The 17,163-nt window shown below is 32.4% G+C and overlaps 1 protein-coding gene across 3 annotated transcripts in view; it reads left to right on the top strand.

The window, feature by feature from the left end:
• Positions 1–17,163, top strand: part of RPS6KA6 (ribosomal protein S6 kinase A6) — a 169,121-nt gene that overhangs the window by 100,571 nt on the left and 51,387 nt on the right. For all 3 annotated transcript variants that reach the window (XM_065900693.1, XM_065900694.1, XM_065900692.1), the window contains 9 exons: positions 6,452–6,594; positions 9,175–9,245; positions 9,480–9,568; positions 10,599–10,657; positions 12,349–12,451; positions 13,083–13,213; positions 13,654–13,776; positions 14,303–14,392; positions 15,567–15,725. In XM_065900693.1, the coding sequence (XP_065756765.1) occupies positions 6,452–6,594; positions 9,175–9,245; positions 9,480–9,568; positions 10,599–10,657; positions 12,349–12,451; positions 13,083–13,213; positions 13,654–13,776; positions 14,303–14,392; positions 15,567–15,725 (968 nt within the window). The remainder of the gene's footprint in view (positions 1–6,451; positions 6,595–9,174; positions 9,246–9,479; positions 9,569–10,598; positions 10,658–12,348; positions 12,452–13,082; positions 13,214–13,653; positions 13,777–14,302; positions 14,393–15,566; positions 15,726–17,163) is intronic.

The following is a 17,163-nucleotide window of genomic DNA, read 5'->3' as shown; positions in this document are numbered from 1 at the left end:
TTTTACAAAATTACAGTGCTTTATCAAACCCAGGAAATTGATAGGTACAGTTACAACTAACTAGACTATATACTTTGCTTGAATTTCACCAGTTTTTGCACATATTCTTTTTTTGTTTGTCTTTGTGTATATCTCCATGACATTTTATTCACATATGTAGAGTCAAATACCATCACCACAATCAATAAGCAAAACTGATCTATAACCACAAAAGAACTCTCCTGTGCTGCCCATTTATAGTCACCCTTCCCACCTTCCGTAAATCCTGGCAACCACTTATCTGTTCTATATCTCTGTTTGTTATTTTAAGAATATGATATAAATAGAACTGTATAGTAGTCACACACCTGAACATTTATCCTAGAGAAATAAATACTTACATGCACACAAAAAACCTAAACATGAATTTTCATAGCAGCTCTGTTTGTAATAGCCCAAGGCTGGAAATGTCCCAAATGTCCTTCAGAGAGTGAGTGGATAAACAAACTGTGATACATCTATGCAATGGAATACTACCCAGCAATAAAAAGGAAATAACTCTTGATATATACAGCAACTTGGATGGACTCAAGGGCATTGTGCTGAGTGAGCCAATCTCAAAAGGTTACTTATGTTTTAAATAGATAGTAAATTCTGTATTTAATTATCAGAATGTTAAAACAGAGATAAAATGAAGATGTGGGCTTTACAGAGAATTTTGGACCAGTGCACTTTAAAGGTAAGTTGCTTTAAATTCCTAAGTATACTTCTTCAATGTAAAAATAAAGTATGAAGTTGTTAACTTGAAAGCTCAAGTAAATGTGACAAAGTTAAAGTAAAGTTTAGTAAATCTTTTTTTGATTCATAGCCTGATTCTCTTTCTACTATATGAAAGAAGCAAAGCAGATTTAAAGAGATTCAAAGAGGATAAGGAAGAGAAATATGAAGAGAACAGTTGAGTTTTGAAATTTTATATAATAATTTTTATTTTACAACAGTCAGTCTTTAGTTGCAATGCTAATTAGAATTTAATTCTTTTCATTTTTCTTAATAAGTTATGCCTGTTTTGTCATGGGTGAGGAAGAAAGGTGGGGAAAGAGTAGAATAAATTCTACCTATATCTCTCTTCTACATTAAGGTTAATTGGGTGAATAATGATGTCAACTTGTTTTATATTTAGTCTTATAATATGAATTCTGCTTTTACACCTTTTGGACTTAAACAGGCTGAGGAGTAAAGAGTAGTTAGAATCAATGTTAATTTATAAGCAAGGGACACAAGGCTTGTGACAGGAAGAAACTGTGATTTATATATATTTTTAAACAATTTAATCTATTTTCCTTTAAAGTGACACCAATATTCCTTTAAAGAAAGTACACAATGATAAATATTAGATAATTTACAGTTTCATGATTATAACAGAATTCAAAGTCTTGTAATGAATAATAAATTTATGGATGTAACCTCACAACATTCCAGTAAGGTTGGTTAAAGTGTGACCATTCATAGCAAGTGTTTTAAGACATTTCATTTTTTTTCATTCTTTCCTTTAATTTCTTTTTATTTTTATACTTCCTTTCTTTTTCTTTATTTTCTTTTTATTCCTTTCTTGCTTTCTTACCTGCTGTGCCTATTTCCTCCTTCCTTCCCTTCCTTTTTTCCCTCCTCTTCCTATCTCCTTCCTTCCGTTTTGAATACTATCATCGAGTACTATTTGCTCGATGAACTATGGTTATTCTTTTGGTTTATTTGGTGAACTATGTTATTCATTTCTATCACAGCCTGTGGAATTTGTAGAGGAAGCACAGGTCACACTGGCATCTTTTTAGAAGCAGACAGAAAGATTCCATAGCTGTCTCTTCCTGAGTTCAGTTTTCCTTGTTCAAGTTTGCATGCTTTGGCTGGTCTGGTAAATGTGCTAAGTCATGTGTAGTACTTTCAGTGAGCCCTTAGGGTTCTCATTTTAGGCAAAGGATCTAATTTCTCTGAGACATTAACTCAATTAACAACACAGCCCTGTAAATGAAAAGGCAGGAGAGACCAGAACTGGGAATCAGGTGTGAGGAGAGGGTGCTATGGATGTGGAGGGTCAGGGCATTTGGACAAGGATGGATGTAAGAGTATCACAAACCTGGGTGGGAAAGGGAATCTGGAGTCTCCAGAATCACTTCTGAGGGACATAATTCAGAAGTAATTTTTATAAAGAGAGGGAAGATAAAATATGCAGTGTCAGAAATTAAATCACACAGTACTTGAGCTGAATATTTAAGAAAAAATGTATACATAAGAAAATAGTTTTAAGTAATTTTTATGGCTATCTGAAAATTAGGCACTGAAATTACTTTTACATATAGTAGATACTCATAAAAGTGTTGTATTTTGGACATGCTTTTAAAATTTAACGTCTTAAAAAAGTCATTTAAGGAAACAAAGGTATATCTCACCCCCCTGCCAAAAACCCTTTATATAGCTGATTTCTACATTTTCTTTTCAAATTAGTGTTTTGGAAAAAACACTGATTAACATATGTCTTATTTAATCTTGTAGCTAACTCTTATTATTGTAAAAATTTTTGTCCATTGATTGCTGAGCAAATTCTAGTGTTAAATGTCAGTTTTGTCAGAAATAGTACAGCAAAGGACCTTTATGGAGTGGTGTAATCTCTGAAAGGTAACAGAGGATAAGAAAATTCTCTTCCCCTCTTCCTTCTCTGTGGAATGGCCAAAGAAGCCAGTGTTCTTCTCTACAAGGTATGTTGTTATATTCAGCTGAACTGACCTCAGAGACTAGGTTTTATTAAATTTAATTTTGAAATGGAATTGCAGAGTTTAAAAGCCTTAAAATGTGGAGAAAGAGCATAGTACATTGAAAAGATTTTTTTAAATTATGCTGAAAATCATAATGCATTCAGTTATTATACAAGAATAAGTAATTTTTAAATGAAAATATTGAGTATGGTTAAAAAATCAGTTTCAAGGGGTCCTAAAATTAAGTATTAATATTGTATTTTATTTTAAAAGAGAATTATAGGGCTTAGAATTTTTTCATTTATAGAATTAAGGTATAATTTACATAGAGTAAAACTCATTGTTCTTGTGATAATGGAACTAATTTGTATCTTGACTGCATCATTGTCATTATTGTGGTTGTGATGTTGTAATATAGCTTTGTAAGATAATACCATGGGGGAGACTGGCTAAAGGGTAAATGGGATCTCTGTAGTATTTCACATAATTGCATGTGAGTCTACAGTTGCCTCAAAATACAAAAGTTTATTTTTTAAAGTTACTTTTTTGTGTATAGTTCTGCAAACTTTGACAAATGCATACAGTCAGCATCAAGATATAAAACAGTTCCCTCACCCCCCAGAATTTTCCCATTATAAGTCAATTCTCCCTTTACCCCTTGACAACCACCAATCTGCTTTCTGGTCCTATGGTTTTGCCTTTTCCACAAAATAATATAAATAGGAAGACAGTATATAGTCTTTTGAATCTGGCTCTATTTATTTAGTATGCATTTGAGATTCATCTATATTGTTGTGTGTATCAGTACTTTCTTTTTTTATTGCTGAGTAGTATTCCATTTTATGATGGTACCATGGTTTGTTTATCCAATCCCCAATTAAAGGGCTTTTGGGTTGTTTCCTGTTTTTGACAGTGACAAATAAAGCAATTAGAAATATTTTTGTACAGGTTTTATGTGAACATGATTTTTTATTTCACATCAGTAAATACCCAAGTGGTGGGATTGGTTGATCATATGGGAAGTGTGTGTTTAACTTAATGAGAAACCTCCAAACTGTTTTCCAAAGTGCTTGTACCATTTTGCATACCCATAAGCGATGTATGAGAGTTCCAGTTGCTCTGCATCCATGCCATTACTTGGTATTGTCAGTATTTTTTTATTTTAGCTCTAGTAAAAGGCATAGAGTAGTACCTCACTGTGATTTTATTTTGCATTTCCCTAACAAATGATGACATTGAGCATCTTTTCATGTATTTCTTTGGAGAAGTGTCTGTTCAGGGTTTTTTGTCCATTAAAAAAATTGGGTTGTTTGTTTTCTTATTACTGAATTTGAGTTTTTAAAAATATACTCTGAATACAAGTCCTTTATATGATATGTGATTTTCAAATATTTTCTCCCAGTCTCTAGTTTCTTTTTGATTTTCTGAACAATATATTTTGAAGAGCACTTTTTGACTTTGATAAAACCCAGTTATCAACTTTTTTCTTTTATGGACTATACTTTTTAAAAAATATATATTTATTTTATTTATTTTTGGCTGCATTGAGTCTTTGTTGCTGCATCCAGGCTTTCTCTAGTTGCGGCAAGCGGGGGCTACTCTTCGTTGCATTGCGTGGGCTTCCATTGCAGTCTTCTCTTGTTGCAGATCACGGGCTCTAGGCGCACGGGCTTCAGTAGTTGTAGCATGCGGGCTTCAGTAGTTGTGGCTCACGGACTCTAGAGCGCAGGCTCTGTAGTTGTGGCACACAGGCTTAGTTGCTCCTCAACATGTGGGATCTTACCAGACCAGGGCTCGAACTCATGTCTCCTGCATTGGCAGGCAGATTCTTAACCACTGCACCACCAGGGAAGCCCTGGATTATACTTTTGATGTTGTATCTAAGAAATCTTTGCCTAACCCAAGCTCACAAAGATTTTATCCTGTATTTCTTTTGGAAATTTTGTAGTTTTAGGTTTTACACTTAGGTCTATGATTCATTTTGAATTAATGTTTGTTTATGAGGTATGGTATGAGGATGGATTTTTGTATATCAATATTCTGTTATTCTGGCACCATTTGTTGAAAAGACTGACCTTTTCTCCATGGAATTGCTTTTACATCTTTGTCAGAAATCAGTTGGCTATATATATAGCCAGTTCTGTTATAATGCAACACATATGATCTTAAAAATCACTGTACTATGCATAAATGCATAGTAAAAAATATGACTTATGGAGAAAATGGTGTTCAGGGTTTAACACTAAAATATATAACCAGTGCCACATTAAAGAAAGATAGGAAGCTGTTAAAAATGATGGCATTGTTTTATATGTTCTAACTGATTAAGAATAGATAAATACTACAATAAATATGATACCTTACCTTGAAAAAATCCTGAGATTTGCTTGTATAATTGGCATCAGAAAGGTTGCAGTTTGTAAGTTATTGTGAAGTAGTGGGAGGTAAATTATCTAGAATTGGGAGTTCTAATACTACAGGTGAACAGAAGTGGCTTGTAACACACATGATGTGCTGAAATAGCTGGTAGATATTTGACGTGTGTGCATGTATGTATTTCTGCCTGGCTCAGTTCAACTAGGTGCAGTTTTCTAGTGTTTCACCTATTATTTCTTGTGGGCAAAATTGCACATAAACCAAGCTGAAATTTGAAATTCATGTTATATTCGCCAAGCAAACTCTAGTGTTAAATGTCAGTTTTGTCAGAAATAGTACAGCAAAGGACATTTGTGGAGTGGTATAAATCTCTGAAAGGTAACAATAAGGTATCAATCACATTGGAACAAATTTGCAGTTTTAAAACAAGAATAGCAGAGCGACTGTATATGTCATTCTATTCTTGGATGCTGTTCTGTTGCATTCATATATGTATGTGTGTGTGTAGTCTTTCTCCAGTACAACACTGTCTTGATTACTATAGCTTTATAGTAAGTATTGAAGTCAGGTAGTGTGAGTCCTTGAATTTTCCTTTTTTATTCAGAATTGTTTTGGCTATTCTATTTACTTTGTCTTTTTATATAAATTTTAAATTCAGCTTGTTGATTTTTACAGAAGAAATCTTGCTGGGATTTTTATTAATGTTTCATTGACTCTGTAGATCAGTTTAGGGAGAATTGACATCTTTAACAACATTGAATCTTCCAAATCATGACCAGTATCTCTCTCCATTTACTTAGATCTACTCTGATTCCTTTCATTGATGTTTATAGTTTTCAGCATGCAGGTCTTGTATATACATTCTTTGTATATTTATACCTGTGGATTTCATGAAGGTTTTTTGGTGGTGTTATAAATAGTACTTTTAAATTTTCACCTTTCAATTTTTTATTGCTGGTATATAGAAATAAGATTGATTTTTATATGTTAGTACCTTTAGCTCTTCGAAGACCATAAACAAAGTGGAAGTTCACCAAAACCAAAGCAAAATTTGCTTTTCTAATATTTTAAAAAGTGAAAATTACTATCATTTTTTGTCTTAGTCTGTTTTAAAAATTAGATCACTATGACAGTGTTGATTTAATTGTCCTCTCAAAATTTTTGAATCATATTCCTGTATAGACATGAAAACATGTATTTTGAGGATGAGGTTTAACTGAGGTAAGGAGCTTTCTTAATGGTAATCGTAGGCCATCATGAGTAGGTTTAATTCATACTTTAGTTTCTTTTGGTATTTTCTATTTTCTGAAGATCTTCAGATATGTTTTTGTGTAATATTGTTATTATAGATTTTGGACTCAGCAAAGAATCAGTAGATCAGGAGAAGAAGGCCTACTCATTTTGTGGTACAGTGGAGTATATGGCTCCTGAAGTAGTAAATAGAAGAGGTCATTCCCAGAGTGCTGATTGGTGGTCATATGGTGTACTTATGGTAAGTAGTGGTTTTTTTTAATTATGCCAATATTCAATTAGTATTGTTTAGAATTTTAATCTGAGTGTTGGGATGTGTTAGGTGAGAATAGGGTTCTCAAGTTCATCACTGTTAAAAAACTTGATTGGCTAGCTGTTATACAATAAAAATTAGGGTTTTGGTGTTCTGATTTCTTTTAGTTGCTAGATTAAAAGGTAAATGGCAGCATTCTTTTACAAGTTATTCAAATTTAAAACTTAGATAAAGGCCTACCAGATTTTAGATTTCAGAATACTGTGTTTAGTAGTTACATGGTATTTTAACTAGGTATCACAGAATTTAGCACCTTATGGTATATTATCTTATTGTCACATTTTTTCAAGCATGTCCCTAGAAAGATTGTAAACCTCTTAAGGAGGGCAATCCTGTCTTCTACTACTTATAATCTCCCACAGTATCTAGCATAATGAGCATATGGACTGACTGATTTGGTATAAGATTAAGCATAGAATTTGTAGTATTAAGTAGGGTGATAAGTGAATAGCTATTGAATCAGATACAATTTGCTCTAGAAGCCTGATAATCCATTTTTGCCTCTTTATCACTGAATTACCATATGATGTATCAATATATTAAGTGGCTATTATAAGCCTGGGATTTGGTAAGGGCAGTGGGGTGGGAACAGATAGAAGTACAATATTTGGCATTTTCCATGACCTAAGAAAGCATGCTATCTGGTTGGGGAAACAAATGGAATAGCTAAATAAACTGCCTGGAAATACCTTAGAAGTTCAGGCAAGAATTCATATAAGTTGATGTAAGAAAAGTGGAGCAGATAGAACTTAAATTAAGCCCTAAAGAATGGATAAAATTCAAATAGCTGTGTGTCAAGAAGAATAGTATTGTGATAGTATTAGGAAAGACCTGGAGAACCAGTTTGACTAGAGTAGTAGTGGAGAATGAGGGTGAAGGTGGAGGAAATGAGGCTATAAGCCTATAAGGATTTGCACGCAATTCTCTGGGTGGTTGGAAACTTTTGTAGATTCTTGAACACGACAGTAATTAGAGAAAAAATGTATTTTAGGAAAATTAACCTTGGTAGCATTATATAAATGGCTTGCAAATGGAGGAAACTAAAAGTAGGGAGACCAAGAAGTTCTCCTTAGAAGACAGTTGTAAGATTATAGAATGAAAAAAAGGAGATCTTAAAGACATTTCAAGGTAAGAAGTGGCTGACCTTAGTAACAGATTAAATGCCACAGATGAAGCAGAGGGGAAAAGTCAAAGATAGAGATACCTCTAAAACTTCAGGGGATCGAAAGAAAGGTAGTTCAATAGAAAAGAGATAGCTTGGAAGGACAGCTGATTTTGAAAGTGGGGAAATAATTTATTTTTAACACGTTGCATAGGTTACTGTGGGTTAGTGTTTAACCCCTTGATAGTAATGAATTAGGAGAGGGCAGTGGAGAGAGCATCAGAATCATCTGAAGACCTTAAAAAACAACAGCAACAACAAAAAATTACTCTGCCAGCCAGCATATAGTTTATTTGAGGGGAAGGTGTGATTCCAATGTACTATCCTTCTCTTTTTCTTTTTGTTCTTGCCTTTCCACCTCTTATTCCTCCAGTCCCCAGGAGAGAACCATTATTTTAGGTTTGGGAGCAGGGTACTGGAGCTTGAGAGAGATGATCCCCATACACCATACTTCCCTTCATCTTCATTCCCTTTCTATGACTCCTACCCCTATCTCTTCAGGCTCCAGTTGAGAACCATTACTTTAGATTTGGAAGGGAAAACTGGGGATTGAGAGAGATTGAAACTGGAATCTATTTGAGAGTCATCAGTCATCAGGAGAGAGTTGAATGCATAAGCTAACTAAGGTTGTAAGTTCAAATAAATGAACAGAGGACTGAGGCCAAAGCCATTTTGGAATCTAAGCTTAAGATTTAAATATTAGGGATATAAAAACGTTTCTCTCTAGTGAGCTATAATGGTCTTCATTTTCAGACCTACTTTTTCTTTTAAATATGATTATTTAATGTTCTAGTTATCCACATTTCAATTAACTCTCTTAGGGAAAAAGTTTTCATTATGCTGTGTACAACTGTCTCAAATTAAAATACATATATCAGTGTGTGGTGTGTGTAGCTTCTTGTTTGGTTCCTTTTTTTTTTTTGTAAAGAGAGCAAAGGGAATGAGAATGATTATCTTTCTTGAGCATGTATGAATTTGAAATGGCTCAGTACTTATTTTTGCTTTTCTTTCACTGTTAAATGTTTGCTTTAAAAGCTTATCTTTGTTTTAAAAGAAAATGCCTTGTGTCTATTTCCACATTGCTTTGGTTTGAGGAATTTAGGACTGAAAAAATGGTTGGTTACATTTGCTACAAATCACCTCTCATTTGGCCTATATACTGTGGGGTACCAGAGGTGTATTTCCTTAAGCGACCTAGTTTTCTGGTCCTGTTTTGACCTACTATCATGTAGATTCTGCATGATTTGATGATCATGTATGACAAGTCTCATTTTTTTTCCTGAAGAATTTCATTGTAAATTCTAAGTTTTACTAAGTTGACTTGTGGTATTTTTTGTTTGTTTTAGTTTGAAATGCTTACTGGTACTCTGCCATTTCAAGGTAAAGACAGAAATGAGACCATGAATATGATATTAAAGTAAGTGTAAACATTTTTTTTTCTTTTGGGAAAAATTCCTTGCTTTCAGTTTTGAGAAACTTGTTATGGTTTTCATTTGACACAAAAGAACATTTTTCACTGTCTCATTCCCTTCCACCGTATAGGGGACATTATTTGCCATTGTGATAGCATTCTTTAAAATTATTTTTGGGATTTATAAATTTAGAAGTATGGCTAGATTTAAATGAAATTTTCTGAAATCCTCTTTTCCAGAGCAAAACTTGGAATGCCTCAGTTTCTTAGTGCTGAAGCACAAAGTCTTCTAAGGATGTTATTCAAAAGGAATCCAGCAAATAGATTGGGTATTATTTATTTTCTTAGCTTTTATAACAATATACTACATGCTTTGGGAGGATAATTATGACTTTATGTTTTCTGGCCTAAGTTCATTTACTGCTGTTATGTGTTTATACGTAGAATTCTATGTTTTATGTATGCAAAGATTCCAGTAAACTCTGTTATACCCATCATTAGAAATGGAGTGGTCTAGTTATTCAGAACTTTTGTTTAATATATATCATTATATCATATGAATGTCTCTTTTGACATAATTCACAGAGTTCTCCCTTCTATAGGTAATCCTTTCAGATATTTGAAGATAATTATTTTGTCCCTTCCAATATTCATCAAGATAAATGTTATGTTTCCATAACTGCTCATTATTTGGCTGCTTTCTAGTAGCCTTTCCCTGGATCCAAATGTGATCCTATTATCCTGTTTATGTCCATGTGTTAAAATTTCAATGCCACTTTATTCATTACATTTTTAATTTGGCCTATAGATATGAGATCATAAATTGAATTATGAAGAAAATGAAGGGGCTTCCCTGGTGGCGCAGTGGTTGAGAGTCCGCCTGTCAATGCAGGGGACACGGGTTCGTGCCCCAGTCCGGGAAGATACCACATGCCATGGAGCGGCTGGGCCCGTGAGCCATGGCCACTGAGCCTGTGCGTCCAGAGCCTGTGCTCCATAACGGGAGAGGCCACAACAGTGAGAGGCCGGTGTACCGCAAAAAAAGAAAAAAAAAAAAGAAAAAAAAGAAAATGAAAATTGCTTAAATTTTAATGCTATGTTAGACATGATTTTTATTTGATTCAGAAGGTATTTTAGTATTTCATGATACCTTATGTGCTTCAGCATGAACATCAACTATTTTTTTATTATATTAAATTCAGAGGACCAATTAATAAAACATCAGATAAGAAATCGTAAACTTTTCACTTCAAGGAATCTATGAAATGTGTATACTCCTATTTACAGATAATAGCCTGGAAGCCAGGTAAGCAGATTAAAAAATTCAGACTGGTAAAAACATTCTTTCCATTTTTATAGGTTCAGAAGGAGTTGACGAAATCAAAAGACATCTTTTTTTTGCAAATATTGACTGGAATGTAAGTTCAGTAGCAAGTTCGTTACTGAGTACCTTTAATAAAAGCAAAAACTCAAGAGTAAATGGTAATATATGGACTTTGCTGATAAACTTAATCCATTTATTTTATTTTTAGTATGAGATTTTATTTACAGGTGTAGCATTTCATGCAATTACCTTGAACCAGTAGATGTGTGGATGATATGTAGTAAATTTTTGTTGCTCATTTGTCTTACCTGTAAAATATGGTTAATATTCTCCCCTATTCTAGGTTGGGGAATGTGGGGGGAAGAAGAGAAAGGAGAAAGGGGATGAATCATAGGACAGATTCTTATAGAAAAATGAATTCTAAAGAATCTAAGATGTTATTTAATTTCAAATGGTTCTTTGTCATGTATTAGAACAAATTTAATTTGTTAAGAAGTGAAAATCTTTGTATATAGGTATTTTACTAAATTTTGAGAGAACATGAAAACAGAGAAACATTGTGAAATTCTGCAAAGTCATGTATTAAATTTTTTTAAGTTGCAACTCCCAGACTAATGAGCTTTTCTTAGAAAAGCTCACTTTTTATTGTTGTTTACAACACAGCTTTATGTATTTTATGTACTATTAATCATCATAGGTAAGTGTTTTTGATTATTTAATTCTGGCACTGGTATTGAAAATTATCCCTAAAGAAAAAGTGTCTCTTTTGGTTTCTAAGGCAGAGGTAGAGAGCCACTATTCACTGACCAAATTATTTTTTCTGGCTTGTAGAACAGGTTTCAGAAGTTAATATTTTGATTTAGTTTTTATAGTCGTAAAACTGCAACACATTAATAGTATTAATAACCTGAAAGGCCACGCAGTGAACATACTGCATGGGAGTCTGCCCTTTGTCATATCTGTGTGCATCCCTCTTTCGGTGTCCTTGCATTCCCTTGTCATCTTTTTCTAATGCTTCTCTGCTCTTCCTTTTTCTTTAACTAGAAAAACTAGAAATTATTTTTCCATTATTTTTATATCTAAACAGCTTGTTTATTCCTCTTAAATAATAAAAGAGTGGAATGTGTACATGTTTAAATAAATGAAAATTACTTTAAAGTAATCCTCTATTAATTTTCCCTCACTGCGAGACTGTGAGCTTTTAAAAAAGTAGATTTCCAAAAAACAGTTATGTTGTAAGATATTTTATATGTCTTTCCAAAACATAAATTTTAGGAAGTTAGATTGTTAGACAAGTTTCAATTTTTGAATTCTATAAAAAGAGCTCTAAACAGTGCATCTAATGCATATTATTATGTGAAAACAAAATAGGTATAATGCATATTTCTTGGAGTTAGACTAATTATTAATTTTGATATCCTAGAATGTTATTAGTTATTTCTGCATGGTAACATTGTGATATGTTCTGTATGGTTATTTTACCAGTGAGAATTCAAGTCAGTTTTTGAAATCCAAAACTGAACAGAATTATTCCTCGTGAATGCAACCTGTGGCATTGCTGCTGTGTTTCTTGGTCTCATTTGATTTTGTACATTATCTCTCAAGTTTAGATGATACACAGAATTTGGTTAAGAGGTTAGAATTTGGTTAACAGGTATCTGAAGCCTGTTGAAATTTCATTTATGAAATTGTGAGTCTTCTGTTAAGGACTGTGAATATCATGTTCTGCTTCAATAATTTTTCAAGTATTAATACGTTTCTGTGTTATTCTGTTATTTCTTCTAGAAATTATACAAGAGAGAAGTTCAGCCTCCTTTCAAACCGGCTTCTGGAAAACCAGATGATACTTTTTGTTTTGATCCTGAATTTACTGCAAAAACACCTAAAGGTAATGCATGTTTATGTGTAACATCAGGGCTTCTATTCAGTTAGATGGTTAAAAAAGTAAACTAGCTTCTTAGGTAAAAACTAAAAAAAATGTAAGTTTGCAGAGGGTGGTTTGCCCTGTGTGGAAGTGTGGATCCTATATACAGCATTGCTTGGACACCTTTCAAACAGAGGCTTTACATGGGAAATATTTACTAGGGAAGCAGAGACTAGAGCAAAGGGTGAACGTTTTCTTTTTTTCTTACTTTAAAAGTTTTTTGACATGCTAATGCATTAGAGGATGGGGGTAAGAGGTAAGATATGAGATATATCACTCTGACTCTTATAGTTTACAATTTAATGAGGTTTACTTTTATTGGCATCTGGTTCATACATTCATTCAACAAATATTGAATACCTACTATGTACTAAGCAGTGACAGTGCAGAAGTGAACAGAACAGACAAAAATTATAATCTACCTGGAGCTTGCATAATAGTATGGGGAAACAGATAATATAAAATAAATCAAATACCTAATATAGTATGTCTGATGATAACATTTAATGGTTTCCTTTATATTCAAAGAAATGTTCACATTTCATATCATAAAATTCTGTGTAGTTCTAATTAAATATAATTATTTGGACATTAGATTCTCCTGGTTTGCCAGCTAGTGCTAATGCTCATCAACTCTTCAAAGGATTCAGCTTTGTTGCAACTTCTATTGCAGAAGAATATAAAATCACTCCGATCACAAGTGCAAATGTATTACCAATTGTTCAGGTAAATTCCACTTAGATTATTCAGATTAAGGATAATTATTTCTTTCAGTTATTGCTAATGGATTTACAGTGATTTTTAAGTGATTTTCAACTGCTTCATTTATCTCTGTATAAAGAATTAAAGATGTCTCCATATGTTTTGGAAAAAAGCAGACAGTAGTAACCTTTAATTATATTTACGTGATCTCTTTTGGCAAGAAAATGTAATGGGTGATGTATTAGCTAGTTGATTTAATTATTGTATTGGCTTTGGGGATCTAGAAAGTCTACAATTTAGGATCAGTTCAGAATCTGTGTAAACCATTTATAAATACTGATAAAACTTCTCTAGAATTATTCTTGATTTTTAAAAGATTTAAGAAGAATGTATACTTAGGAGAGAAGATAAAAAATGTGAAACCATATCATTCTATTTTGTATTTTACTTTTTAACAAAAACAGATAAATGGAAATGCTGCACAATTTGGTGAAGCGTATGAATTGAAAGAGGATATTGGTGTTGGCTCCTATTCTGTTTGCAAACGATGCATACACACTGCTACCAACATGGAATTTGCAGTGAAGGTATTGTCTCTGAGGCTTTTTTTTGTTTGTTTTATATGTGTAAGTTAAATTGCAGGTCAACTGACAGACAGTTTTTCAGTGGAGCAAGTGGAGAAAGCAAAGATAAAATGATGAGGAAAACCTCTTAAGACTTAATATTTTCATTTTGAATTTCTTTCCAAGACTTTATTTTGTTCAATAAAAAAAGACTTATTTTGGAGGAACAGTGTGTTTCATGAATGTCTTGCTTTTGAATAATTTTATTTTAATGTAGTATGTTAAGATTGAGCAATTGTGACAATTACTGTCACATTTGGATCAAATTATCAGTATAGTTTTAGTTAGATGGAATATAATGTTGAAGAAAGTGCTCTGTTTTTTATTGTTTCAGTTATAGGAAATTTTTAAATATTAAAATAATGTGAGACAAACATTACTCTTGAGTTTTATTATTTGCTTGAAAATACAACCAAATTTAAATTATGTCATTCATTTTTAGACAAAGAAAATATTTTTCCTCTGAGATTTTTCTTGTCTTATTTCTTAGATCATTGACAAAATTAAAAGAGACCCCTCAGAAGAAATTGAAATTTTGATGCGCTATGGACAACACCCTAACATTATAACTTTAAAGGATGTAGGTATTTAAAATCTGTGTATCAGCTAAGCTAATGAAGTTATGACTTGGCACTTTATTTTCTTATTGAAACTTTTCATGTCCATGGTATGTTTACTTTCATGCCACAAAATCTTAAGACTCTTAAATTTGCCACTTCAGTTCTTCTTTTTCCCCTGATGATTTTATACTCCTACCCTTCTTATAAAACGTCAGAAAGGAACTATGACGGTTGGTAAATGAGAGTGTCCTGATTACTTGAATGTATTCTAGCTGTTAACTAGTTAACATTATCACCAGCAACATTTATTATTCTCTAGTACTACAAGTATAGAAGATACAGGAGATTGGGAATCTGCCAAATTCTAGGAGATTTTACTTTCTTGATTGTACAGCAATTGGCTGTAGCACTGTGTATTGTTGCTTGGCTGAAATAGTATTAGTCTACTTTTTTTAAAGTGAACATATGACTCATAGTAATAGATGTTACTGAATGCTAACTTTTCATGTAAAGAAAATAATGCTCTTTCCTCTGTAGAAAAGGCAGACAATAAACCATCACCTTGATCAGTTTGTTTCAGATAATATGATATGCATTTTGATTTATAATCCTTAAATATTATTTTATATATATGTAAATGTATGTGTGTGTGTGGATAGATATATGTCTACACATGTGTTTGTATGTGTAGATGTAGATATCACATGCTCTGAATAAAAGGGTGTACGTATTTTTAATATATTCTCCTTGATATAGTATTTGAATTCAACAAATATTTAAGACACCATGTCAGATAATAGACTATGGGGAAGATGTTAAAAAACAAATAATATATTTACTGCCAGAAGGAAGCTTACTATCATTAAGGAAGGAAAGTGCCTATAATACAGTAAAAAAATGAGACAGATGCCATTTGAGAGGCACAAAGTTCTATTTTTCCATTTATATTCTTTGATGAAGTATAACAGAAAACTTCAAAAGTTAATACAATTATATGTTTAACATGGTCTCACAGAATGGTGTAAGAGTCCATTTAGCCAGTTTAACCTTCAGTAGAGCCTGCACTATATTAATACTAAAGGAATAATATTTTTAACACTAGAGGTTCATTAGAAAAGCAAAGTAACTATAATTTAAAACATTTCAGAATTGTAATTATAAATAATATCATTTTGAAAATATGTTCTTTTTTAGGTTTATGATGATGGTAGATATGTTTACCTTGTTACGGATTTGATGAAAGGAGGAGAGCTACTTGACCGTATTCTCAAACAAAAATGTTTTTCAGAACGGGAAGCTAGTGATGTACTGTTTATAATAACTAACACAGTTGACTATCTTCATTGTCAAGGAGTAAGTTGTAGTTATAGTCTTCCTTTTAATTCTGGGGCTTATATCTTCACAAAATAATATATAGGATATGACACCTAAAATGAATTACTTTTTATCACATATTTTTATACGGAATAGCCTAATAAAATTCATAATTTAGTGAAGGTTATAGGATTAGGAAATTGGGTAATACCTTATTAATTTTCTTCACTCTACCTGTTAGCCCTAATTTAATAGCATATTAGTTTTAAAAGTGGTTTGAATTATATATCTAACCTTGACTTTTAAATTATTAAGCCTAATCAAACTTAAAACTGAAACATAAAAGAGTTATCCAAGGGCATGTTGTGAATATTATTCAGATTATACTATGCTTAACATGAAAGTTCTGGCAAGACTGCATATCTTGATTGTTGCCAGCCCCTCCCCCAATACAGTAAGAAATTTGGATTCTAAACATTTGAAGTATTACTATATTGAAATTTCTAGTGGAGGCTCAGGCCTGTTATTTTGCTTCCTATCTCTTCATAAAGAAAGCAAATGAACTGAGTTATCAAACCAAGGTAACTTTTATTATATATATAGCTAAACAAGAAAGCAGAGTCACAAGTAATTTAAAAATGTAAGTTTGAATAGTTGTAGTAGTAGATATGTACCCACTTACACATAAACAATAAAACAATGAACGACTCAGAAATGACATAATGAAAATTCTACAGGGGCCAGAACTCATTTTTGAGAGTGGTTTTACAGAGTACGTTTTCAGCATTTTGAAATGTAAATTGTGTAATGCTAAAGGAGTAGTTCTATAATAATTTAATTCCTTGATTGTCTTTATCGACACACTCTAAAATAAAGGATGACCAGAATTTTTGAGAAGAAGAAAATGATAAGCATCTTCTCTTTTGTTTATTATTTTAGAAATTAAACACTACATCAATTAAGTAAATTAATGACAAACATGTGTTGAGCATTTCTACATGCCAGACATTATAAAAGGTATTGCAGATTCAACCATGGGTTTAAGTCTTGATCCTTGTCTTGAAAGACCTTTTAATGTAGTAAACTGCTGATTAAAAATAGGACTAGATTGAATGAAGTAGATAGTGTATCAGAAAGAAAATCATCACAGAGAATTTCAGAATATTTTCCATTTCTAGCATTTCATTTGGTTCTTACTGTTTCTGTTTTTCTGCCGAGTTTTCATGCATTGAAAGTGTTTTGTTTTACTACGTCATTTTTTAAAATTTCTCTTATATTTATTTAGTCTTGTGAATGTTGAACAAAGGCATTTTGATGAGCTATAATTGACATATAACTTTGTGTACGTTTAAGGTATACATGTTGATTTGAGACATTTATATGTTATTTTGCCACCATAGTATTACCTAGCACATCTATCATATCACAATAATAGCCACTTTAAAATGCTTGCTGTTAGGTCCAACATGGTTTATAT

This window comes from Phocoena phocoena, chromosome X, assembly GCF_963924675.1.
Source record: "Phocoena phocoena chromosome X, mPhoPho1.1, whole genome shotgun sequence".
Classification (NCBI taxonomy): Eukaryota; Metazoa; Chordata; class Mammalia; order Artiodactyla; family Phocoenidae; genus Phocoena; species Phocoena phocoena.
The sequence above is the reverse complement of the archived record's forward strand: the minus strand, read 5'-3'. Positions and strand labels throughout refer to the sequence as shown.